The sequence below is a fragment of the Pan paniscus genome, chromosome 6 (genome assembly GCF_029289425.2).
Source record: "Pan paniscus chromosome 6, NHGRI_mPanPan1-v2.0_pri, whole genome shotgun sequence".
Classification (NCBI taxonomy): Eukaryota; Metazoa; Chordata; class Mammalia; order Primates; family Hominidae; genus Pan; species Pan paniscus.
The window spans coordinates 94,852,555-94,879,123 of record NC_073255.2 but is presented as its reverse complement, the minus strand read 5'-3'; the positions used below and the strand labels follow the sequence as shown (position 1 = coordinate 94,879,123).

Genomic DNA, 26,569 nt, shown 5'->3' with positions numbered 1-26,569 from the left:
GACTCCATCTCAAAAAAAAAAAAAAAATTAAGCCAGTCATCGTGGCATGTGCCTACAGTCCCAGTTACTTGGGAGGCTGAGGCAGGCAGATCAGTCGAGCCCAGGAGGTCGAGGCTGCAGTGAGCTTGATTGCACCACTGTACTCCAGCCTGGGCCACAGAGCAAGACCTTACCTCTAAAAAATAAAATAATAAAATAAAATAAAAATAAATAAATAAATTTGTATGCCTTTTCTCTCATTTATCTGCCATTTGCAAATTGATTTTCCACTGAAACTTCAGAAAGCCAAGGGGAAGGCTCTCTCTTGGCCCGGATACCACTGAGTGGACAGTCCCCACTGAGGGCCCATGATCCCTGCCCACTATCCCTGAGGGGCTGGGCTCCTCCTGGGATCCCGTGGAGACCCTCAGAGGGTGGGAAGGTTTCTCTCCCGATTTGTGACGTGAGGTGTCTGGGACCCTGCCAGCTCGAAAATTCCACTAAGTGAGGTTCACCTTCACAGCGGCTGGGGAAAGAGTTTGCAGAGCAGATGGTCCGGAGGGTGGTGGAGGAGGGATTACAATCACTTTGTGGATCAGGGCCTGGGAGGCGCCCAGGACCTTAATTGTGTTTCTTTAAATGAAGCTGTTAATTAGAAAGCAGCGGCCCTTCCCCCCGGGGCTTGGCTCACCCCATTAGCCAGCAGAGCTGCTGTCAATTGCTCAGCCTGTCGGGCTGCCTATCCCTCCTACTCCTGGCCTGGCATCTCTCCTGGATGGTGGAGCCAACCTTCTTGCTGCTCTTCCTGTTCACAGCTGACCGTAACTGCCCTCTGCCTATTACCTGCCATGGCTCCCATTGTCCCTGACCTAACCGTTTCCTGAGCTCTCATCAAAATCTCCTCCTCACTGGCTACCCCAAAGGCCTTGATGTTCCCTGCGAGTCCCAGGTGCTTGTACACTTGCACACCTTTTAAAATTATTATTATTATTTTGAGACAGAGTCTTGCTCTGTCGCTCAGACTGGAGTGCAATGGCACAGTCTCAGCTCACTGCAACCTCTGCCTCCCGGGTTCAAGCAATTCTCCTGCCTCAGCCTCTCGAGTAGCTGGGATTACAGATGCCCGCCACGATGCCTGGCTAATTTTTGTATTTTTAGTAGAGATGGGTTTTCACCATGTTGGCCAGGCTGGTCTCAAACTCTTGACCTCAGGTGATCCGCCTGCCTCGGCCTCCCAAAGTGCTGGGACTGCGGGCATGAGCCACTGTGCCTGGCCCCGGCCAAATTTTTATTATTATTTTTTAAGAGTTAGGGTCTTGCTCTGTTGCCCAGGCTGGAGTGCAGTGGCACAATCCTAGATCACTGCAGCCTCCAACTCCTGGGCTCAAGTGATCCTCCAGCCTCAGCCTCCTGAGTAGCTGGGATAACAGATGCATGCCACCATGCCCAGTTCCATTTCCACTCTTTTTGCTGGGCTTTTCTCTCTGCCCTCTCCCATCCTCCTCTGCCTGGCATTGGTCCACTCTTTATTTAAGCCTCGGGTTAGGTGAGCATGCCTAACAGCAACTCTTCCCTGACCTGAGCCCAGGCCTGGGTTAGGAGCCTCTCTCCAGCTCTTTCTATTTTTTTTTTTATTTTAAGAGACAGGGTTGGCTGGGCACAGTGGCTCATGCCGGTAATCCCAGCACTTCGGGAGGCTGAGTTGGGCGGATCACTTGAGGTCTGGAGTTCGAGACCAGCCTGGCCAACATGATGAAACCCCGTCTCTACTAAAAATATAAAAATTAGCTGGGCATGGTAGTGGGTGCCTGTAATCACAGCTACTTAGGAGGCTGAGGCAGGAAAATTGCTTGAACCTGGGAGGCGGAGATTGCAGTGAGCCAAGATCACACCACTGCACTCCAGCCTGGGCAACAGAGCAAAACCCTGTCTCAAAAAAAAAAAAAGAGAGAGAGAGAGGGTCTGGCTATGTTGCCCAGGCTAGTCTTGAACTCCTGGCTCAAGCGGTCCTCCCAGCTGGGCCTCCCAAAGTGTTGGGGTCACAGATGTGAGCCACTGCACCAGGCCCCCAGCCCTCTGGGGACTCACTGCCATCTCTGCCCAACTCCCAGTGCTCTGAGGCTCTCTTGGGGTGAAGACAAGACCTGGTCCAACTTCCTTCCAGGTCCCCAGGCCCTGGCCCCATAGAGCAGGCCTCACAGAGTCTGCTGGCGATTGGAGGTAGGGGGTATTTTAAGGAGGGTGATCCTGGCTGGCACCAACCTGAATCGCATTGAATTGCTCATTTCTCAAGCTGAGCTCCCGCCCTGCTAGGAAGCTGCTCCTGGTGAAGGCTGGACCAAGGATATACCCAGCCTGTCCACCCATCCTCGGGCCACTTGGACACTCACCCGGGGTCCACGCAGCCCTGGATGTCAGCTACCCACGAGTGCTTCTGCAGAGAGTCGATGGTCTCCAAGATGTATTCGGCTCCATCCTCTACCTGGGGAGGAAGGTGGCCGGGAGTGCAGAACACGGTCAGCAGATGGGCTCCAGACCACAGGACATAGGGTCAGAGTGGCTCAAATGGCTGATCCCCCTCTCCCACAGCAGGGCTCAAGGGCATGAGCAGCAGGAAAGAAAGTGGGGTCACCGTCGGGCACCACCTGGAACTCAGGCCAGGGACCCAGCTCACACTCTGTGAGCCTGCAGCTCACACTCTGTATTCCCTCCCTTCTGGGCCTCCCCACTGGGGATATGTCCCACCCCACTGATCTCAGCTCCTCTGCCTTAGAGACGCAGCCTCTGAGGAGGCCATGCTGGCAGGGGGAGGGATGGGTGGCCCAGCATCCCCAACCCATGCCCTGGCACCCCAGGGGTGGGGTTCAAGTTGAGTGGAGAGACAGGCTGGCCAAGCACACTGAGTAGGGGGGCTTGCATGTCTTAGTGCCTGGAGTTCTACCAGCATGGCCATGCGCTTCAGATACGAAGCCTCTGAAGGGGAAGAGGGCAGGAGACATCCCTGCTGGGGCCAGGCCCAGAGCATAACCCTGCATTCTGCTCAACTCCTCCCAACGGCCCTGTGAGGGAGAGGAGCCATTTCCCCCATTTTATAGATGAGAAGACCAAGGTTCAGGGAGGCCAAGGAACTTGCTCAAAGTCACACAGCAGCCAGTGGCAGGGCCAGGGCCTGAACCCAGGTCTCTGGGACACCCAGGTCCCGTGCTGTTGGCTTCCGGTGGTGTGCCTCTTGTCAAAATGCAGTTGTTGGGCCGGGCGTGGTGGCTCACGCCTGTAATCCCAGCACTTTGAGAGGCTGAGGAGGGCAGATCTCCTGAGCTCAGGAGTTCGAGACCAGCCTGGGCAACATGGTGAAATGCTGTCTCTACCAAAAATACAGAAATTAGCCAAGCATGGTGGCGTGTGCCTTTGGTCCCAGCTACTCAAGAGGCTGAGATGGAAGGATCACCTGAGCCCGGGAGGAGGAGGTTGTAGTGAGCCGAGATCGCGCCATTGCGCTCCAACCTGGGTGACAGAGTGGGACTCATCTCCAAACAAAGAAAAAAAAAACAAAAAAAATGTAGTTGTTGGGCTCCCAGGATGACAGAGCTGGGAGGGTTCTCAGAGACTGCCTTTAATCCCGCTCTGAACAGATGGGGAAACTGAGGCAGGTGAGCCCCTCTGCCTCAAGGCTGTCATGCATGATCAGCAGTTTAGAGGGTACCAGGTGGGCAGGGGCTGTGTCCCCAGCCCCCAGCCTGGATGACTCAGGGTCCAGGGTTGGTAAACACTCGCTAAATGAATAAGTGAGTCTGTGACTAAACAAATGAGAACGGGCAGAAACACAAACACAACCAGAAGCTGGGAGAAGAGGGTGGGTGCTTCATGCAGGATGAGTGGGTGGGACCAGGCCTCCCCGGGGACATTGCTTCACCAACATCCTCTGATCCTTTGCGGAGGCCCAGGGACCACAGCTCTGGCAGCCTGGAGCCGTGTCCTCAGAAACCCCTGCAGGCCACCCTGGCAGCGGTGTGGGGCCTGGGAAAGGCTGGGCTGCCCCTAGACCCACCGGGGTGCCTCCCCGCCCACCCTTGATGCCTTTGTGCCCTCTGTGGGAGACCGCCCAGTTCCCACACTCCAGTGCCCTGGGACAGGAACATTTGCATAACTGCTGGCGGCTGGCCACCAGTGAGGTGGGTGTGTGCTAGCTCCAGTGGGGGAAGGGAGGGCAGGAAGTGAAACTGATGAGCTTCGCCCAGGCCCAGGGGTAAATGGGAGCAAGGGGCCCAGATGTTGGGCGACGCCCGAGGCACCTGGCTGTGGAGCCCAGACTCAAGTCTTAGCTATGTGCTAGGCATCTGTCATAGGGTCTGGGAACCCCCCACACCAGGGCTCCCTCCCACTACTGTCCTGCCTTAGGCTCCTTCCCCTCGCTCCCCTAGGGAGCTGTAGCACCTAAAGGGAAGGTGGCCTGGGGCAGCCGGAGGATCTCTGAGGTTAGGGGTGTGACCTCACCTTGAGGACGAATGTGTTATCCTTCTCTGGCATTTCCAGGGGCATTGTGATGCGGACCTCAATGATGGCTGACAGTGGGATGCTGACCTTGGGCCTGGAGGCCTGGGGGCCAGAAAAAGGACAGTGAGTGGCCCCAGCACTTCCCGACACCCTTTCCATCCCCTGCCCGCTGCCAGGCGTTAGAGTGGCCCTCATATAGACTGCCACAGCCGTCCTGGTACAGAGGTATCCCAATCCCCATTTCACAGAGGGGGAAGCTGAGGAAGGCATTTCTTTGAAACAAGAAAGAAATTTTTCCTGGCTAGGCATGGTGGCTCATGCCTGTAATCCTAGCACTTTGGGAGGCCGAGGCAGGAGGATGGCCTGAGTCCAGTAGTTCAAGGACAGCCTGGACAACATAGCAAGACCTTATCTTTACTCGAGACCAAAAAATGGGCTGGGTGCGGTGGCTCACGCCTGTAATCCCAGCACTTTGGGAGGCCGAGGCGGGCGGATCATCTGAAGTCAGGAGTTTGAGACCAGCCTGACCAACATGGAGAAACCCCATCTCTACTAAAAAATATACAAAATTAGCCAGGCGTGGTGGTGCATGCCTGTAGTCCCAGCTATCTGGGAGGCTGAGGCAGGAGAATCGCTTGAACCCAGGAGGCGGAGGTTGCGGTGAGCTGAGATTGCGCCATTGCACTCCAGCCTGGGTGACAAGAATGAAACTCCGTTTCACAGAAGAAAAAGGAAACAAAAAGAGACCAAAAAACTTAGCCGAGTGTGGTGGCATGCGTGCCTGTAGTTCCAGCTATTTGGGAAGCTAAGGTGGAAGGATCGCTTGATCAGGGGAGGTCGAGGCTGCAGTGAGCTATGATGGCACCACTATACCCCCACCTGGGTGATAGAATGAGACGATGCCTCAAAAAAAAAAAGAAAAAAAAAAAAAGGACCTCCTCCTATAGTCACCTTGCAAGTCCAGGACAGAACCAGAATTGACATCTGAGCCTCCCACCTCCAAGCCCTGAGGAGAGAACCCCACCTGGGCTGCCCTCTGCCCAATGCACCCATGAGATCTGTGGTTTTCTTATTTTTGACCTTGACCCATTGTGAGAAATACATTTAACACTGGGGCCCAATACACACATAAGCAGGTAAAAATATCTCTGAAACAAACATCTCACCAGACAATAGTTACCCTTCCTGTGTGTGACAGAGTGTGATATTTTCTATTCTCTTCTAGTTCACGTTTTAAAAAATGCTGGTCTTGGCTGGGTGTGGTGGCTCACACCTGTAATTTCAGCACTTTGGGAGGCCGAGGAGGATGACTTGAGGTCAGGAATTCCAGACCAGCCTGGGCAACATGATGAAACCCCATCTCTACTAGAAATACAAAAATTAGCCAGGCGTGGTGGTGCGTGCCTGTAATCCCAGCTACTTGGGAGGCTGAGGCACGAGAATCACTTGAACCCGGGAGGCGGAGGTTGCAGTGAGCTGAGATTGCACCACTGCACTCCAGCCTGGGCGACAGAGTCACACCCTGTCTCAAAATATAAAATAAAATAAAGTAAAAAAATAAAAAATGATGGGTCTTAAAACTTGGTTGCTTAAAGAAAAAATGCTGGTCTCCTACTACAGACCCGACCTTCCAGAGCAGGGCCTGGAGCCCCCGACTCAGAACGGGGCTCACTGTTTCCTGGAGTGAGTAAAAGGGACCAGTGTTCCCAACAACGCTGCGGGCAGGGTTGATCCAAGGTGAGCTGGCAGGGCTCTGTGGGACCACCACTCTGTGCCTGGCCCCACTCGCTCTGCCTCAAAGCTCCCTGCCGTGAGCCTGAGGCCCCCTTGGGGCTGGCCTGAGTGAGATTCCCAGCAGGGCTGTCTCCAGGACAGGAACTTTCTTAGGAGGAAATGGAAAGGCCACACATTTGATGGGCAGGCAGATGGGAATTCCAGGAAGAACTGGCCCCTGTCCAGTGGGTGCAGGGCTAGGCTTGGAGCATGAACGGGGCCTGGCTAACCCTGGTGTGTGGCCATCGTGCCGGCCAGCGGGGCTGGGGACAGAGCAGACAGAGGCCTGCAGTGGAGGCCTGGACTGGAAGCTTCAGCAGGTATCCTGCTGGCCAGAGATGCTGTGGTTCCCCAGTTTGGAATCTGAGGTCCATCAGTCCTGGTCCAGCTTCCTCCCACCTGCTCCAGCCACAACTCACTGTGCCCACATGCCTGAATGGTCAACTTGTTTTACAACTCCAGGCCTTTGCCCACAGAGCTTGAACCTCCAAAAGTGCTGTTCCAGGGTGCTGGCCACCTGGTGAACACTTAGGTAGCCCAAGCTTTTCCTCCGGGGCTCACCCCAGTAAGATTTGCAAGCATCTTGAAAATACCAGGTTTCCCAGTGGTTTCCCTAATGGCGGGGGGCCGGCCTCATTGTTCCTTGGGTCCCCAGGGCTTGGCCTGGCATAGGGCAATGAGGGGACCTGGAGTTCAGGAGGCTCTTCCTGCAGGGGTGAGGAGGCAGGAAGCCAGAGACCTGACTCACCAGGGCTGGCACCTCAAAGGTTGTGTGAGAGGGAAATCTAAGGTGCCAGGCAATGGCTTCTGAGCCTGCAGGCCCCGAGCTCCTGACTGCTCCAAGGGTGCATCTAGGCCTCTTGGAGGCAAGAGATCTGGACCGTGGGTGGGTGCAGAGGCAGTGGGGGTATCATTCAGGGCATCCCAGGGGGCTCACTCACCCTGGGAGCCTGTCTCCTGGGACCAGACACATTTGGGAAACTCAACCAAGTTCTTAGCATGGTAGGAGCTGCCCTCCCATGGGAATGACTCCTGAATACCCACAAATGCCCCCACCTTTGCATGACACAAAGGAGGGGAAGGGCCCAGTGACCCTGCAGGAACGCTGCCCTCTGCCAGCAGCAAAATTAGTGGGCTCTGCTGGGACTAAGCGGTGGAGTGGGGCGGGGGCGGGCACCAGCTGCTCCTTCCCCTTCTCCGAGGGCAGCAGACGCTGCTATTTACAGAAGGGCAGCTGTGACTGTCACTCAGGCCCAAGGCACTGGAGCCCTGGGCTTCTGTCCCTGCCCTCTGGGTGACCCCGGGTAAGCCCCACCCCACCCGTCACTGGGCCTTGGTTTCCCTTTCTGACAAGGAGTGGAGTCGGGCTTAGGGGTCTAGGATTTCTCCCAGGGAATTAAAGGCAGGGGCCTGGGCAGGAAAAAAGCCCTAGGGAAGTGTAGGGGTGCTGGGACCTGGGGAAAAAGCTCTTCAGAGAGTAGCTGTGTCCCCGGGAAGTCACTTTTCCAGGGCCCATGTGGCTCATGGGCAATGAGCCTTGGGGAGCCCACACCCCTGCACCCCAGCAGACTGAGAGATGGAGAGAGAGCCAAGAAGCGGCGGGTGACTCAGAGAGCACCCAGGGACAGAGTGGGCCCTGATGCGGGAGGTGGGTGTGGGGTCCCCGGTGGTCCCTGGGGGTGCTGTCGGCTGCTGCCCCAGCAAAACCTCCCCCTGCCTAAACCTCTCAGTGCCCAAGGACCTCCACTTCCATGTTCCTTTTGTTCTTGGGACCACCAGGGTGGCAGGTATCATTAGATCAGATTTTTTTTTTTTTTGAGACGGAGTTTCACTCTTGCTGCCCAGGCTGGAGTGCAATGGCGTGATCTCGGCTTACCACAATCTCTGCCTCCTGGATTGAAGTGATTCTCCTGCCTCAGCCTCCCAAGTAGCTGGGATTACAGGCATGTAATCCTGTATTTTTATTAGAGACGGGGTTTCTCCATGTTGGTCAGGCTGGTCACGAACCCCTGACCTCAGGTGATCCGCCTGCCTCGGCCTCCCAAAGTGCTGGGATTACAGGCATGAGCCACCGCGCTTGGCCCCCAGTTTTTTGTTTTGGTTTGGTTTGGTTTTTTGAGATAGGGTCTCACTCTGTCGCCTAGCTTAGAGGGCAGTGGTGCAGTCTTGGCTCACTGCAACCTCTGCCTCTTGGGTTCAAGCGATTCTCCTGCCTCAGCCTCCCAAGTAGCTTGGACTACAGGTGCGTGCCACCATGCCCTGCCATGTTAGACCAGCTCTGGCACCCGCCAGCTGGGTGACGTTGGGCAGGCCACACTTCCCTCTCTGAGCATCTGTCTGCGCTCTCTTCTGTAATCTGGGGACCATGTGCTCACCTCGCCGGGGTGGGGTACCCAGAGGATGACAGTGTGTCTGTGCAGATGCCCACCAGGCTGGGGTCTGGACACACTGTGGGCTCTCAGAGGGTGGGCACTATTGTTACAGCTATTCCCACTTTCCAAAGCAGGGGGGCCACCTTGGAGAAGATGTGACACTACTGCCAGGGACCTGATGGCCAGCCCCTAAGAGGGGAAGGGTCAGTGCATGCCAGTGAGCAACAATGTTGGTGACAGCCAGAAAGAAGCCTGGCGTCCCCCTGGCCAGAAAAGGACCCCCTGGGCAGGGGCTGGGCTGGAGTCTGGCAGCTGAGCTGGGGAAGAGCAGAGCCCCATGGAGTCAGACACAGACCTCCCAGGGAGCCCTCTGCGAATGTGCTCGGTCACTCCTGCCCTCATCCCTGCAGGCCTCGGCTCTGGGAGGTGCCAGGCACCCTTGGGCTGCAGGAGAGGAGGGCAGGTAGCCGGGCTCTTGAACAACATCAAGAACGGTGCCCTGGGCTGGGCACAGTGGCTCATGCTTGTAATCCCAGCACTTTGGGAGGCCAAGGTGGCGGAGGATCTCTTGAGCTCAGGAGTTCCAGACCACTTGAGCAACATAGTCAGATCCCGTCTTTACGAAAAATAAAAAACATTAGCTGGGAGTGGCGGTGTGTGTGGTCCCAGCTACTTGGGATGCTAAGAAAGGACTGCTTGAGCCTGGGAGGTGAAGGCTGCAGTGAGCCATGATTGTACCACTGCATTCCAGCCTGAGTGACGGCCCCTGTCTCAAAACAAAAAGGAAAGAAAGGCTGGACATGGTGGCTCACGACTGTAATCCCACCACTGGGAGGCTGAGGCAAGCAGATCACTTGAGGTAAGGAGTTCAGGATCAGCCTGGCCAACATGGCAAAACCCTGTCTCTCCTTAAAATACAAAAATTAGCCGGGCATCGTGGTGGGTGCCTGTAAATCCCAGCTACTTGGGAAGCTGAGGCAGGAGAATCCCTTGAGCCTGGGAGGCAGAGGTTGCAGTGAGCCGAGTTCGTAGCACTGCACTCCAGCCTGGGTGACAGAGGGACACACACACACACACACACACGGACACACACACACACACGGACACACACACACACGGACACACACACACACACAAAAAGAAAAAATTAGTGCTCCAGAACCCTTTGGTGTAGCCAGAGGACCCTTCCTCACAAAGGAAGAACCGGGGTTGAAGGGGTGACCTGTTCAAAAGGCATGACAGGCCCACCTCCCAGGGTCCTGGCACCAAATACTTCACCCTGTCAACCAGATTAGACCACGCGGTCCCCAAAGGCAGTCCCTGGCACCCTCAGCTGCTGCCCAGGCGCCTCCTCTGGTCCCCCCAGGAGGTGGGATTAGGGGGTAACTCACCTTGGGCGGCACGAAGAACTCCAGGCGGAAGCTTCCTCGGCCACAGCCCTGCGCAGGAGCAGGCGGCACTTCTGCCACTGAGCCGAGCCCCCGGAGCCCGCGACCGCGTCGTCGGCCACCATGAAGCGCAGCGCCCCCTCGCGTTGAATGTCCACCAGCTCCACCTTGGCAGCCAGCGTCCACGACAGCCTCAGGCGCCGCATCCACTTGTCGCGGGGCTCGGCGGTGCGCGGGGCAGCTGCCCCGTCGGGCTCGGGCGAGGCGCGCAGGTGCCACATGTCGCGCAGGTGCCACATGTCGCGCACGCCGTCCACCACGCACAGGCTCATGTTGCGCAGCGAGAAGCCCTTGCGAACGCGGGCCTTGGTGGCCGCGTGCGTGGACACGTCCTCCGAGCTCCGCGAGTGGCCGTAGGGCGCCGCCTTGAGTGCAGAGGTGTCCGCGAGCTCCGGCTTCATGGCCTCCGCGCTCACGGCCGCGCCCCGAGTCGTCGGTCCAACCAGCAGCACGCGGCGCACCTCCTCGCCGAAGACGTCCAGGAAGTTGGCGGCGAAGTCGGGGGAGAAGGAGGCGCCGGCGTCGGGCGTGTCGTAAGCTGGGTTGTCCCGCAGGAAACGGCAGAACTTGTGCGCAAAGTCCACAGCGGCCGCCTGCGCATGCAGCTCGCAGAACTGCCGCCAGTCCGGGACCGGGACCGGGACCGGGGCGGCTGCAGCGGGGCCAGGGCCGGCACCATTCATGGCTTCCGTCCCATCGCAGCCACCTGCGGCTGCGGGCGAGAAGAGCGCGCAGTGACTTTCAGGCCTGTGATCAATGCGCCCACCTGTCCCCTCCTTCCAGCTCCCCTAGGACTCTCTGGGGCTGTGTGGGTGTGTGTGTACATGCACACGTGTGTGTTGTGGGACTACAGCAGGCAGCCATTCCAAGCAGCATGGATGTGTGTAAAGAGAAAGACAACTGGGGCCGGGCGCGGTGGCCCACGCCTGTAATCCCAGCACTTTGGGAGGCCGAGGTGCGTGGATCACCTGAGGTTGGGAGTTCGAGATCAGCCTGGCCAACATGGTGAAACCCCGTTTCTACTAAAAATACAAAAATTAGCTGGTTAGCCGGGTGTGGTGGTGCACGCTGTAACCCTAGCCATCGAAAGGCTGAGGTAGGAGAACTGCTTGAGCCCAAGAGGCGGAGGTTGCAGTAAAAATACAAAAATTAGCCAGGAGTGGTGGCACACGCCTGTAGTCCTAGCCACTCCGGAGGCTAAGGCAGGAAAATCACTTGAACCCAGGAGGCAGAAGTTGCAGTGAGCCGAGATTGCGCCACTGCACTCCCACCTGGGCGACAGAGGGAGACTGCAAAAAATAAGAGAAAGACAACTGGGGAGGCAGGAGGTGGTGTCTGCAGAAGGGGCAGTCCTGCATTCATTCTCTCCCCAAATAGTAGTCTCAGGGACCTCAGGGTCATTCCTGGGGCTGACAGAAGAGGCTGGGATGATGGATGCTTTCAAGTGGGGTCCCCATGAGCCTCTGGTGACCTCACTTCCTCAGTGACCTCTTCTGATGTTCCCCAAAGCCCGGTAGAAAGGAAGAAATCACATGGAATCCTGCTGGCTGGACCTTTGAAATATACCGAGGACTCAGCTCCTTCCTCCAGGTCCAGGCTGCCGTCCTGGGATTCACATAACTATTTTTCCTGCATGCAGCACTCCAGCAGCTGCTTTATGGTCCCCGGGATCCTGATCTTACTTCCTCTAAAGTCTGTTCTCCTCCCAGGAGCCCAGTCATTTCCAAAACTCAAGACTGCCATGTGCGGTGGAGCATGCCTGTAATCTCAGCACTTTGGAGGCCGAGGTGGGTGGATCAGGAGGTCAAGAGATTGAGACCATCCTGGCCAACATGATGAAACCCCGTCTCTACTAAAAATACAAAAATTAGCCAGGCGTGGTGGTGCACACCTGTAACCCCAGCTACTCAGAAGGCTGAGGCATGAGAATTCCTTGAACCCCGGAGGTGGAGGTTGCAGGGAGCTGAGATTGCACGCCACTGCACTCCAGCCTGGTCGACAGAGCAAGACTCTGTCTCAAAAAAATAATTTAAAAAAAGGGGTATGGAGCCAAGTTCCAGGCTGGTCCCTTTCTGAGACCTGTTTCTGGGGAACTCCGCTTCCAAGGGCAGAGTGGGAAGACTGAATCCCTGTTTCACGAAAGGAAATGACCACCTTTAGAGGATGGGGCACTCTGAGCGGCTGGGTGGGGGGGCGGGGGAATCCACAGCTGGGCTCTGCAGGAAGTGCGGGTCAGATAAGCAGGGAGTGGGGGCCAGGACAACAAGCTAAGCCAGGGCCTGTGGGCTCAAGAGGCAGACTCAGCCTCCTTCAGGAGCACCCAGTGCTGGATAGTTCCTGGATGGGCTCTGCAGGTGGAGGGCAGGCTGGGCTGGTTCCAGCTGCACTGGCCCTGGTTACTCCCACCCCACCCTGCCTTTCTGGGGTTGCAGAGCAGAGGTTCCCCCCTCCCATCTCCAGCCTTGGCCTGAGACACTCAGCCCCTTCCACTCCCCCAGTGTCATAACTCTCACATGGGCCCTGGCCCAGCCCCCTAAACCTGCAGGATACCCCCTTAGTGTCCCTCACCAACTCATCCCACCCAGCTGCCTTCTGGCTTTTCCAGGACACTCATACCAGTGCCTCCTGAGACCTCTGGTGGCACCCCTAAGATCTGAGCATCCCCAAACTCTGGAGACTACAGGTGCTAATAAAGCTTCCCTGGGCCTTTCTCTGAGCTCAACTCCCAGCCTGGCTGATCTCCAGGTACCTCAAACTCACCACATCCAAGTTCAAATACATCCTCTTCCTCCAACTCCTGCCTGTCCTCTGCACAGAGCCTCAGCACCCAGCCGGGCACTGCCTACTTCCCCTGTTCTGCCCCAATAGCAGGCAGGCCCCCAAGCCCACAGAGGCCTCGGGAACGCCCCTTGATCCTCTTCCCACTTCCACCCTTGCCCCCTGCCCCTCCACCACACCACATGGCTGTGGCCTGTCTCTTCCACCGAACCGTGAGCTCCTGGCTGGCTGTCCTCCCCACCCCCCAGGTGGGCGCTACCCTCAGATGGCCCGGAAGTATGTGGAGAATGGGGCCCAAACCCTGCTTCACCCAGAGGAACCAAAAGATGCTGCACGCCCACACAGCGATGCCCTGCCTTGCTCTGCCCAAACAGGTGTGGGCTGTGACCTCGTGTTGAGGGGTCACACCTGCTATCCCCCTAGACAGAGCATAGCCATAAAACGGCACCCAGCCAGGTGAGCAGGGAAGAGAAACCTCCCCAGGCCCCAGGGCTCTGACCAGTCCCCTGGCCTCACTTGGACAGTAAGAATGAGCGTAGCCCCAGGAAGACAGCAGCCAGGAGGCCTGAAGCCCCTAAACCCCCAATTCCCTGCAACCCAGGCTGGGTAGGCAGGGCAAGAAGTGCCAGCCTCTTGTCAGAGAGGAGTGGTTGGGAGGCCTGGCTTGTTGACTGCGGGACTTTGGGCCAGTCACTTCCCCTCCCTAAGTGTGTGGGGATAATAATAGCACTAAACCCACAGGATTGTTGTAAAGAGGACACGAACGGCGACCCTGATGCCCTTAGCTTGGCACAAGTAAGTTTGAAACCAAAAGCTCAGCCCTGGGAGGCCCAGGATCACTTGGGTGGAGATCCCACTTCCAAGACCCCCAAGGGAAGCCCACCCCTGGGTACTTGTATAGAAGTCCTCCCTAGGAGATTCACGCTAAGTAGGGAAGAGGGATTTAGAAACTTTAGACAGATTTTTCACAACAAGGGTAAAAAGAAAAGCGTGTGCATTAACCCTTGATTACCTAGAAGCATTCAACCAAGCAGCATCAGAAGCCGGCCTGCCACGGGGTGGGGCTGTTCTTGTATGTTGGTGGGACAGACCTCTAAGGAAGTAGCTGGTGGGAAACTGTCTCTGAGACCCCCAAAAATGCCCTGATCCACACTAGCCTAAAAGAAGTGCCACCACCGCCACCACCAGACCTCTCCCAAAGCTCCTGGAGCTGAAAAGTTCTAGGTCACTCTCCCAACCTCTTCCTGCGTGGAGCGGGGAGGCCAGGAGGGAAGAGGTTGGGAGAGTTCAAGGTGGGACACAGTAGGGGGGGCTTCAGCTCAAGAGGCAGTCAAAACCTCTTGGGGAAACCACACCCCCTGCCCCCAGTCCTCCCAGAGGAGCTCCAGGGACCTGACTCTGGGACGCAATTCCTGCCGGGAGTTGCCGGTCCCTTAGCCAGGAGGCAGGCAGCACCATCCCATTTTACAGGGTAGGTGATGTTGGCTCGGGGGCATTGGTAGGGCTCCACCCAGGTCTGACAGCCTAGCCTGAGGCTCTCCCTTGCACTAGCTCTAAGTGCACGTAGATCCTGGCTTATTCGTGATCAGAGTCTCGCCTGGGGCTGCCCGGTCTGCCTTGCGTGGCTCCTGAGAGGCTCCAGTCACTGCAGACTTCCCTCCCTGAAGGCCCCCATTTCGGGGCTGCAGGGGGCCAGGATGCGTCCCTGCCTCTGCCCGGCCTCAGCCCGCTGGGCTGGCGCGGTTCCGGCCCGCGCTGCCCGCAGGTTCATCAATGGCCGAGGCCCAAGGGCCTGAATGGAGGGCACGAACCCGCCCCTTCTTAAAGGCGCCGGCCTCTTGGGCACCCTCCACGATCCTCCCGGCAATCGGGGGCTCCGGGGAGCTCCCCGGCTGGGCGGGTCGAGAAAGGGGGGCCTGGGCCAAAGGGAGGGCGTGCCTGTGGCCTGGAGGAGGTCCTCCCCGATCCCATCCCGTGGCCATCACCCTCATTCTAGGTTGACGCCCCCTCCCAGCGCTCCCAGCGTAGGGAAGAGACCTGGGCACCCCCTCCCCCAACCAGAGACCCCTCCTCTAAGGGCCCGGCTGCTCTCGCCCCACTACCCGGCCGGGGCCCTAGCAGGGGGCGGGGGCGCAGCTGCTCCAGAGGCGGCTCGGCCCCTCCAGCGGCTCCCCGCCCCGTCCGGGATGGGGATCGGGGAGCAGATCCCAGCCGGGGGCGCCTCCCCTCCCTCGCGCGCCCTCCTCCCTCCCACCCGCGCACACAAAGACGACACGCGCGGACCGAGGCGCGTGCAGCCGCTCTCCTTCGGGCAGCGGTGCGCACACAGCGCACGTCCCCGGGGACAGACAGGGGTCCCGGGGGAAGGACCAGGGAGCGAGGAACTGGGTATAAGGAGGCCATACCTACAGGCGCGCAGCTGCGGCCGAGCGGGCTGGGGCGCCGGCTGAGCGCTGCCCGGACCGCGGCCGGGCTCCCCGGGCCCGGTGGCTCATGGCCCGCGGCGGACTGGGCTCCCTCCCTCGTTCACCGCCTCGAAGGGTCGTGCGCTCCTCGCGGTCCCGGCGCGTCCCCCGCGCGGCTCTCTGGCAGCCGAGCTCCGCGCGCTCCGAGCCCAGCCCCGCGCGGCGCGCCCCCCGCCCGCGAGGCGCGCGCCTCCCGGCCCCGGCCCCGCCCCCGCCCCCACCGCGAGCCCCGGCCCCGCCCCCCTTCGCGCGTCCTGACCCCGCCCCCGCCCGCCCCCTCCCGCCCCCACTTGCGCCGCTCAGGCCCCGCCCCCGGCCATCCGCGGAGCGCGCCGCTGCTTACTGGCTCCCCGCAGCTGCGGTGCCGAGACTGCCCGGTCCTGGGGCCCGGAGAGAGGGGTTAGGAGCCGGCTCCGAGTCGCCCCATCCTTGCGGGGGTCCCCATGTCGCCGAGCCGGCCCCAGGCCAGGCGCGGGACTCCCACTCCTCCTCGCGGAGGCCACCCCTCGAGCCCGCGGTGGTGGTGGCCCCGGGAGCGCGGAGCGTGGGGCCGGGGGAATGTCCTGCGTGGCGGGTGTATGGGACGCGGACGCCCTCGAAGCGCCCCTCGCTGACGGGTGCTTCGCGGGAGCCGCCGCTGTGGCCAGACTCTCCGCAGCAGGGACAATGGGAGCCTGGAGGAGGCCTGGATGTCGCAACGGAGGAAGTCGACGCCTGGTTCTCATAAATCCCGAGGGCGCCACCACGCCCCCTCCCTGCAGCCCTCCGGTGCGGGAAATCGCCCCCGGGCCACAGGGCGGGACGGCCCCCCTGAGCGCAGTGCCCCCACCACTCAGCCTTCGCTGTGATGGGGCCTGATGCCACCCGGAGAGGTGTCAGAGATCATAGAGGGGCGATGAGGGGCCACAACCCTGGCACCTTGCTCACCCCTGCCTGGCTCCAGAACTCGCCTGCGTTAGGGCAGAGACCAGTGGGGCTGAGGAAACAGTCCCGCTGGGCTTTGCGGGGCACTTGTAGCCTGACCCCTGGTGCTGACGGCACGGCGCGGGGGCTCTGGGAGGCTTCCTGAAAGAGGTGCAGGGGGCTCAGCAGGCCTGGAAGGGGTCTGAGAGGGGAGGGAGGGCTTCGGTGGGGGCAGAGGTGTGGAAAGGGCCGCTCAGAGAAGAGAGTAGTCTTGCTCCTGGAGATAGCAGGGGGGGGACCCCTGGGTGTCTTCTCCCCTCATCTCCCTCCTTGTCCCCTGCCCCCACCTCTGGCAGTTCTGTCCTGGTCTCCTTGCCAGCCGGAGCTGCCTCCATCTGTCGCACTCCCGGGCCCAAACTGACCTCTGACTTTTCCCAGAGCCATTTCCCATCTCTAATTTACAGACAAGGGTTTTTATCAAACCCTTCTTAAGGATGGAAAGGTGGGGCTTCCAGAGTTGAAGGTGGAGGGGACAGAGCCTTCACCTGCTGCCCAAAACCCCGGTGCTGCCCTCCACGGGGGCACGGAAGACAGGCAGACCCCTTCCCTGCCCCACATCTCGGCTCTGTTCCCTCCGCAGGACCAGGCCAGCAGACACTTTAATGAAAGCTTCGGCAGTGGGCCAGCCCTCGATCGGAGCTGCACACAGGCCTGCACGCCTGGTTGGGAACCAGGACACCTATGAATGAGGCCGGGAAGGGGGAGGAGGGGGTGCCCGAGCGTGGGAGAAAGGGAAGCTCCATACATGGCCTGGTTGTGGTCTCCACCCTCCCGGGAGAGGGGAGAGCCTGACCCCGCGGTGGACTAACCTGGTTCAGAGTAGTGGGCTGAACTCCACTGCTGGGATGATAGCGGCCAGAGAGCGTCCTGAGATGGGAAGCCATGGGCAGGACAATAGCTTGGATCCATCCCCAGGGAGGAAGAAGTGAGGAGGGGCCGGCAGCAGAGCGCCTCGGACCCACAAGGAGGAACTGATGGAGATGTAGAAGTGGCTGTGGGGGTGGAGGGGGCGTGGTTGGCCAAGAGCAGCTGTCACCTCGCTGGGGATAGGAATGAGGGTCAGGGAGGAAAGGTCCATCCTGGGTCCCTGAGGGCAGGAGGCTTGAGGGGCTTGGAAGAAGTCCTCATGGGGGAGATGAGGGGTGCTGGGACTGGGACCCCAAAGAAAGGCCCGTGGATACACACGCTTTAGACTGTTCAGAACTAAAATGGAGACAGAGGTAGCACAGGGGACCCTGGCCTGGTGGGCTGCAGTGGGGGACCTGGGTTTGCAGCCAGTCTTGTGACAGCTGGACTGGCTTAATGCACCCACTCCAGACCCAGAGAATGCGCTCCTCTATCTGAGGCTGGGCTGGAGGTGAGGTGGCCCAGAACCTGTGTCTCGGGGGATTCCCATGCGAGGCTGGTGCACAGGGGGATTGATGGGCACGGGCTTTGCAGCCCCTGGCAGGCGGGGGCCCATGGGAAAGGGGAGCACAGAAAGGGAAGCAGAGATTCCCCAGGAACTGACGTGGACTAAGACACGTCATACACCCAACCACAGCCCGACAGGTGGTTTTTTTTTTTTTTGAGATGGAGTCTCACTCTGTTTCCCAGGCTGGAGTGCACTGGCACGATCTCAGCTCACTGCAACCTCCGCCTCCTGGGTTCAAACGATTCTCCTGCCTCACCCTCCTGAGTGGCTGGGATTACAGGCATGCGCCACCAAGCCCAGCTAATTTTTGTATTTTTTTGGTAGAGACGGGGTTTCACCATGTTGGCCAGGCTGGCCACGAACTCCTGACCTCAAGTGATCCACCTGCCTCGGCCTCCCAAAGCGCTGGGATTACAGGTGTGAGCCACCGCGCCTGGCCCCGGGTGGTTTTTGAATAAAGGAATGGGTTTCCCTTTTTGATGGTGCTACTTGTCCTCTCAAAAGCACTCGGACACTGGATCTGGGTTTCAGCAGAGCTCTGAACGTACTCATGGAATTCCTGGAGATGAGAAGAGGGGGAGGAATGTTCTGTGTGCCCAGCTGTGAGGCCAGCCCCAGCTCCCAGGGGTGGCACCGCAGGCATCCCCACCAGCCTCCAGTCCCTCCAGCGTCCCAGAGCACAGGGCACCAGGGTGGCTGCAACCGTGGTTTATTTCAAATGTGCAAAGCTAAATATGCAACTACAAATCTAACTCAGGAAGGCCTGCCAGTGGCCCTGAGAGGTGGCCGTGCTAGGGTGGTCCACAGCCAGTTCTGATTGGCTAGGAGACGTTCAGACCCCTCAGACCAATCCATGAGTCTGAAGAGACTGGGGCTCGGGGGCTCATTAGAGACTCTTCCTTATCTAGAAACCAGAATATCTTGCTAAAGAAGAAAGCAGAAATCACATGGGTCTGGGGGCAGGGAGGGGGTAATAGAAACTGTTCCGCTGGCTGGGGCTCTCTCTCTTGGGGTGCAGTGGGGGAGGGGGCAGACTCTGTCAAGCCTCATATACTCTGCAGGGTGGGGCCGGTGGCAAAGGCAGGCTGGGGGTGCTGGACTCAAAGCCTGCTGTCCTGGAAGGAAGCGTCTTCCACCTCTTACGGGGCATGGGGGGATCCTAGGAGAGCCCAAGAGGATCGCAGTGCAGACAGGCCCAAGCTGGATTAACCGCAGCTGGAATCGGTGGTCACCCAATCAGCCTCGCAGCTGAGGGACCTCTGCCACCAGGGCTAGAGGTCAGGCTGCGGGCAGAGCCCTAACCTGAGGTGGGGGCTGAGAGGGTCTCTGCGGCTTAGCCTGGCCGGGCATTGGGGGCTCGCTCTCTGGACCTAGCGGGCCTGATGTGACCGAGACATTTTTTCAAGGGGACCCGAGGTGACCTGGGGCCTCTGGCAGCTGCTGGACAGCGGATAAGGGCAGTTTCCATGGGGGAATTCTTCAGGGGAGTCTGATTAGATGCACTGAGCAGTCGGGGTGGAGGCGCAGCCGTCACTGTCACTGGGGAGGCCCCGGGGTATCACTGCCACAAGTCACCAGCCGCAGCCCCGTTGTTATTCTCGTGGAACTTGTGCAGGTGGTCAGCGAACCTGGGGGACACGGGAAGCTTTGCTGAGGCCGAGTGTGTGTATTGGGGAAGGGGGGTGTGTACCATGTGATGGGGTGGGGCTAGGGGGTAGTGGATACCGGGAGTAGGGGTAGGGGGAGGGCCAGAATGGGGGGCTGTGATGGAGGGCTAAGGAGTGGGGGACATGAGGCAGGAACTCGGGGGTGTTGTGGGGGTGCTGGGAGCTCGCTGTGGGGCTGAGGGGGGGCCCAAGTGGGGGTCCTCACTTCTTGGCGCAGAAGGTGGCACAGTCCCTCTCCATGCTCTTGCTCCATGCCAGCTTGTAGAGCACCTGTCCAGGTGGAGACACGGTGAGCTGCCCGTTCGCCTCAAGGCCACCCCTGCAGCCCACCCATGGCCCCTGGGCCTGGCCTGGAACATAAAGGTTCTCGAGCCCCAGACTCCGGGGCGGGTGGGCCTTAGACATGTTCCTGCACCCACTGTTTCTGCAGATGATCAGATGGGCCCAGACACGGAGGCACCTCCTCTAATACTGTGGGCCAACCCTTGGAAGGGCCAGGAGCCGCTGGACCCTGGGGTCAGAACTTGAGCCCAGGTTAGCTCTGTAGGGGCCATCTTGACTGTGCTGGGGACAGGAGTCCCCAAGGCTGGATCCTTCCAGAGACACAGCCTTCCACCCCTCTTCTCCCCCAACTTGGCAGACATGGAGGCCCTTATCCGCTAACTAGAACGCCACCTCCACAGCTGGGGAGGTTAGTTCAAGACGCCCCTTCTCTGTGCAGTCTTCGTGACTGTCCCTTGGTGGAGTTCATTAGACCTGCTCCCTTCCCACTCCATCCCTTCTTCCTATGAAGTCCGTCCGGGACCAGTCCCAGATGTGATCAGCCAGGCCTCTTTCACGGAGTGGCCCGGCTGGTGCCCTGGCCAGAGGTCCCAATGGGGTGGGTCCTTCTCGTCCCTGGGGTGGGCCAAGGCTCTCGAAGGGGAGAGGCGTGGCCGCAAGCTAGAGATGCAGCTTGGGGTAGGCCCAGGGGCCAGGCCACCGTAACAGGCCCCTGCTGCCCTGGAGGTCAGGGCTGGGGGTGGTGAATGTGCCTCTGGCCCGCCCGTGTGCACACTCACCAGGAAGACCAGGCAGTGCAGGAACAGTGTGTAGAAGAAGCCGATGGTGCAGGCCATCTTGTTGGAGAGAACCAGACGCCCCTGGGAGCAAGGAGGGGGTGAGTGGGGATGGGGCCGGCCTCACCCACCCCTGCAGGGCTGCCTGGGCTTCACAGAAAGGGCCCTAGGGTGGCAAGGGGAGGGAAGGGACAGGAAGCTGGGGCCCCTATTCCATCATTATGGGCCAGGGACATGGGCTGCTGGAATTCTTTTTTTTTTTGAGACGGAGTCTCCCTCTGTCGCCCAGGCTGGAGTGCAGTGGTGTGATCTTGGCTCACTGCAACCTCCACCTCCTGGGTTCAAGTGATTCTCCTGCCTCAGCCTCCTGAGTAGCTGGGATTACAGGCGTGCACCACCACGCCCAGCTAATTTTTGTATTTTTGCTAGAGATAGGGTTTCACTATGTTGGCCAGGCTGGTCTCGAACTCCAGACCTCAGGTGATCCGCCCAACTTGGCCTCCCAAAGTGCTGAGATTACAGGCGTGAGCTGCTGTGCCCGGCCACTGGAATTCTTTAAAAACGTTTTTTTTGAGACAAGGTTGCCCAGGCTGGAATGTAGTGGTCACAGCTCACTGTAGCATTGACTTTCTAGGCTCAAGTGATCCTCCTCCGTCAGCCTCCTGAGTAGCTGGGACTAGAGGTGCACACCACTGCACCTGGCTAATTTTATTTTTTGTAGAGACAGGATCTTACTGTGTTGCCCAGGCTGGTCTCGAACTCCTGGGCTCAAGCAATCCTCCCACCTCCCAAAGTGCTGGGATGACAGGTGGGAGCCACCATGTCTGACTCTAGGCTGCAGGAATTCTGAGGAATGCCCCCTCTATAGCCCAGTTCAGAACCATGCTGTGAACCATGCTCTCAGAGGATCTGCCCGGGAAGGGGAGAGACCCTGTCCCAGATCACACAGCCACTCTTGGCAGGGCAGGTGGCTCCTCCAGCCTGGGCTGCAGGGCAGGTGAAGAGGTGCCTGGAGACAGAGGCTCAGGCCTGTCCAGGGAGGGGGTGGGTAGGGGCAGGGACTCACCATGCTGAGGGTGGCCTTGTCCCAGGGACTCAAGCTCAGGTACTTCCTCTGCCGCTCCTGCACAGGCAGGGACAATCAGGAAAGGACCCCAAAGGACCTCACAGGCCCTGGCTTGTGGCAGAGAGCAGAGCCTGGCCAGCCACAGGACACCCTGCCCGCTGTTCTTGCAGACCCCCAGGGGGCTGCCAGGGTGCTGCCAGGGGCTTCCCTGGGTGCACAGTCTACTCAGTGTGACATTCTGAACTCCCCTGACATCTGTGAGAGCTCCTCCCCGCCTCTGCAGCCGTCCATTCTGCCCATGGGAAAGTTCTCCATGGGCAGAACTTCTGCAGTCTGGGTGGGGGAGGGGAGTTGTGGGGTGGGGTCCCCACAATGGATCGCCTGACTCTGGGAGCTGTAACTGGTTTTTCCTTGTCTGCCTGTCCCGCAAATGCACTCCAGGTTAACCCAGTCACTGCCACACACTCTCAGGTAGCCATCGGCAGGTGTTCCTGAATGGGCCCTGGGCCTACATTGCACTGAAGCGGTGGGGAGGCTGTCTTGGGGGGGCTCCTGGCCTGAGGGGCCAGGGTGTGCAGGGCTGGCGTGGCAAGGCTGGCCGAGAGCACCCAGACGAGGGCAGGTGGAGGGGAGCCAGGGAAGGCCGAGTGCTCAGGGATGGGGGGCAGGTGATGGGGGGGACCCCTGGGCTTCCCTGGGCTGATGCCCCTCCCCTCCCCTGCCCAGGCTGGGCTCACAAACCCGCTTGCTGAAGGAGGAGAAGGGGTCCAGGCGCTCCTCGTACTGGGACGAGTACCGCAGCTCCGTGTCATCACTGCCGCTGCCCTGCACAGACAGGGAGGGGAAGAGAACCAGTCAGTGCCTTGGGGCCCAGCGGGAAGGGCAGGAGCCCAGGGGAGCCTCAGTTTCCTCATCTGCAAAAAAGGGAAGTGGGGGAGGGAGCCCTAGATCCCAGAGGCGGGAGGAGAGGGTGCTGGGGTGACAACGTGAATATGGCTGGTGCCTCCTGCCACAGGGGCATGGAGTTACCCATGGGGTCAGGGCCACAGTGCCTCCGGGCACAGATGGGAAACTGAGGCCCAGGCAGGGCCGGGTGCAGCTGCAGGAAGGTGGGTTTGCTGGGAGTGTGGGGTGGTCATGCGGGCAGGCAGGCAGCTGGGAGAGGAGACGCCCCCCAGCTGGCCACCCAGAGCCAGGCTGGTTTGCAGAGTCTGAGTGCCCTCTGGTGGCCAAGGAGCAGCTCTGATGGGTGGGGACAGGGCTGGGGGCTGCTGGGCCCCAAAGGAAGAGGGAGAGGTGAATCCCTGCCCCACTATGCCCCACGCTCTTCTCTCACTCATAGAAAGGGTTTCCTGGCACGGGGTGGTCCCTGGGAGGCCTGGGGGCTGAGAGAAGCCACACACAGGCCTCCCTAGCCCACAAAAACTCGGCAAGTGAGTTTCTGATCCACTCTCTTGGTTGCTTTTTGGAGTGTGGACCAAATTCTGTTTACATTTTTTATTATTGCTTATTTATTTATTTGAGACAGAGTTTCGCTCTGTCGCCCAGGCTGGAGTGCAATGGTGTGACCTCGGCTCACTGCAACCTCCACCTCTCAGGTTCAAGCGATTCTCCTGCCTTAGCCGCCTGAGTAGCTGAGATTACAGGTGCATGACACCACGCCCAGCTAATTTTTATATTTTTAGTAGAGACGGGGTTTCACTATGTTGGCCAGGCTGGTCTGGAACTCCTGACCTCAAATGATCCGCCCGCCTCAGCCTCCCAAACCGCTGGGATTACAGGCCTGAGCCACCATGCCCAGCCTATTTATTTTTATTTTTTGGAGGCAGGGTCTTGCTCTGTCACCTGGGCTGGAGTGTAGTGGCTGGATCTCAGCTCACTGCAGCCTGTACCTCCTGGGCTCAAGTGATCCTCCCACCTCAGCCTCCTGAGTAGCTGGGACTACAGGCACGTGCCACGATGCCTGGCTAATTTTTGTATTTTCAGTAGAGATGGGGTTTCACTATGTTGGCCAGGCTGGTCTCAAACTCCACCCGCCTCGGCCTCTCACGGTGCTGGGATTACAGGCATGAGCCACTGTGCCTGGCCTTTCTGGCTAGTATTTTCTTTTCTATTTTATTTTATTTTATTTTATTTATTATTATTTTATTTTACTTTACTTTTTTTTTATTTTATTTATTTTATTTTATATTTTATTTTATTTTATTTATTTATTTTATTTTTTTAGTTTTTAGTTTAGTAGTGTAGTGTAGTGCAGTGTAGTGTAGTGTAGTGTAGTGTAGTGTAGTTTAGTTTAGTTTTTGAGACGGAGTTTCGCTCTTGTTGCCCAGGCTGGAGTGCAGTGGTGTGATCTTGGCTCACTGAAACCTCCGCCTCCTGGGTTCCAGCGATTCTCCTGCCTCAGCCTCCTGAGTAGCTGGGACTACAGGTGTGCACCACCATGCCCGGATACTTTTTTTGTATTTTTAGTAGAGATGGGGTTTCACCATGTTGGCCAGGCTGGTCTCGAACTTCTGAGCTCAGGCAATTCTCCTGCCTCGGCCTCCCACAGTGGTGGGATGACAGGCATGAGCCACCGTGCCTGGTCCTTCTGGCCAGTTTTTATGAATGAATCTGGACAGGGGCTCCACTCTGTGAGCTTCTCCCGGCTTAGGGAGGGCAGCTAGCAGGCAGGTGGGTGGGTGGGGAGATGTCGGAAGGCCTCAGGGGGCCTCTGGGGCCCAGTGCTGCCCAGCAGGTCTTGGTCCCCGACCCTCCCATCTCCAGAGCCCCGATCGGCCTCTCTCCCTGCCTGGTCCACCTGGAGCTGAGGCCAGGGGAGGGCCCTCACCCGGCCAGGGTAGCTCTGCAGGAACTTGATCTTCTCAAATAGCTTGATGTTGTCGGCGCGCAGGCTGTCCAGCTCACTCTGCAGGGCCTGGAGGGTGTGCTGGGCCAGGCGGTTCTCCTGTGGGGGGAGGGGCAAGGAAAGGGGTGGGGGAGAGGCCTCCGTGCTGGCACAGGTGCTGCTCCATCTACCTGGAGCCCCTTCTGTGCCCACAGCCTTCTCCTTGACCTGCCTGACTCTGTAAAGCTGCCCCTTCCCCCACTGTGGCCCCACCACAGGCAGAAGTCAGGGATCTTGGGTCAGGTTTCTTCATATGTATTACGTTGCTGCAAATGTAATCGTGGTTTTTGCCCTTAAAAGTAATGGCAAACACCATGATTACATTTGCATCAACCTTAATATATGACAGAGCAAGACCCTGTCTATATATTTTATTTTATTTTTTATTTTTATTTTTATTATTTTTTTGATATGGAGTTTCGTTCTTGTTGCCCAGGCTGGAGTGCAATGACGCAATCAATCTCGGCTCACTGCAACCTCTGCCTCCCAGGTTCAAGCGATTCTCCTGCCTCAGCCTCCTAAGTAGCTGGGATTACAGGCATGTGCCACCATGCCTGGCTAGTTTTTTTGTATTTAGTAAAGACAGGGTTTTACCATTTTGTTCAGGCTGGTCTCGAACTCCTGATCTCAGGTGATCCACCCATCTCTGCCTCCTAAAGTGTTGGGATTATAGGCATGAGCTGCTGCGCCTGGCCCCTGTCTATATATTTTAGAGACAGGGTCTTGCTCTATCACCCAGGCTAGAATAAAGTGGCATGACCAGAGCTCACTGCAGCCTCAGCCTCCCGACTCAAGCGATCCTCCCATCTCAGCCTCCCAGGTAGCTGGGACAATAGGCTCACACCACCATGCCCAGCTACTTTTTTATTTTTGCAGAGTCGGGGTCTCACTGCGTTGCCCAGGCTGGTCTCAAACTCCTGGGCTCAAGCAATCTTCCCACTTCGGCCTCCCAATGTGCTGGGATTACAGGCATGAGCCACAATGCCTGGTCAGATTTCTTTATACTTTTTTTTGTCATTGGTATTAGCCTTTTAAAAACTATTATTGAGATATAATACCCATAACATAAACATCAGCATTTCAAAGTGTACAGTTCGGTCATTTGTATTCACAATGTTATGCAACCATCCCCACTACCTAATTCCAGAACATTTAAAATCACCCCAATAAGAAACCCCAAACCTGCCAGCAGTCACTCCCCATTCCCTCCTCCCCTACTGCCTGGTAACCGGCAGTCTCTTTTTTGTCTCTATGGATTTGCCTATACCGAATGTTCGTATTCATGGAATCACACGCTGTGGTTTTAATATTTGCCAATCTAAAGGCAACGTGAAATGGAATCTCAGTTTTCAATTTATTCAAATGCTTGAATAAGTGTTTCTTTCACACTATTCAAAATTCAAGCAGTGGCCAGCGCGGTGGCTCACGCCTGTAATCCCAGCACTTTAGGAGGCTGAGGTGGGCAGATCACCTGAGGTCAGGAGTTCGAGACCAGCCTGGCCAATATGGAGAAACCCTGTCTCTACTAAAAATACACAAATTAGCTGGGTGTGATGGCAGACGCCTGTAATCTCAGCTATCCGGGAGGCTGAGGCAGAAGAATCGCTTGAACCCAGGAGGTGGAGGTTGCAGTGAGCCAGGATTGTGCCACTGCACTCCAGCCTGGGCAAGACAGCGGGACTCCATCTCAAAAAACAAACACAACCAAAACTTGAGCAGTACAAAAAAGTATATGGCAGTATGACGCTTCCTCTAAAAACGTTAAACATAGAATTACCATAGGATCTAGTAATTCCACTTCTGGGTAGATACCCAAAAGAATTGAAGGCAGAGACTTGGAGAGATATTTATACACCCATGTTCACAGCAGAATTATTCGCCACAGCCAAAAGGTGGAAGCAATGTAAATGAATAGGTGAATGGATAAACAAAATGTGGTCTATATGCACAATAAAATATTATTCAGCCTTAAAAAGGAAGGATTTTTTTTTTTTTTTTTTTTTGAGATGGAGTCTTGCTCTGTCACACAGGCTGGAGTGCAGTGGCACGATCTCATCAGCTTACTGCAACCTCTACCTCCCAGGTTCAAGCGATCCTCCTGCCTCAGCTTCCCAAGTAGCTGGGACTACAGGTACCCGCCACCATGCCCGGCTAATTTTTGTATTTTTAGTAGAGACGGGGTTTCACCATGTTGGCCAGGCTGGT

General features: G+C 57.9%; 1 protein-coding gene and 1 pseudogene across 3 annotated transcripts in view; both read right to left on the bottom strand.

Moving 5' to 3' along the window:
• Window positions 1-16,304, bottom strand: part of LOC117981023 (SH2B adapter protein 2-like) — a 34,060-nt pseudogene extending 17,756 nt beyond the window's left edge.
• Window positions 16,305-18,379: 2,075 nt separating this feature from the next.
• The window catches only part of LOC117981019 (protein CASP-like), a 62,658-nt gene continuing 54,468 nt past the window's right edge, over window positions 18,380-26,569 (bottom strand). For 2 of the 3 annotated variants that reach the window (XM_034964306.3, XM_055114595.2), the window contains 6 exons: window positions 24,308-24,424; window positions 22,219-22,302; window positions 21,478-21,534; window positions 20,415-20,495; window positions 19,559-19,623; window positions 18,380-19,314 (listed from right to left, as the gene is read on the bottom strand). In XM_034964306.3, the coding sequence (XP_034820197.2) occupies window positions 19,245-19,314; window positions 19,559-19,623; window positions 20,415-20,495; window positions 21,478-21,534; window positions 22,219-22,302; window positions 24,308-24,424 (474 nt within the window). In that variant the 3' untranslated portion in view covers window positions 18,380-19,244. The remainder of the gene's footprint in view (window positions 19,315-19,558; window positions 19,624-20,414; window positions 20,496-21,477; window positions 21,535-22,218; window positions 22,303-24,307; window positions 24,425-26,569) is intronic. The other variant, XM_055114592.2, reaches the window with a different exon arrangement.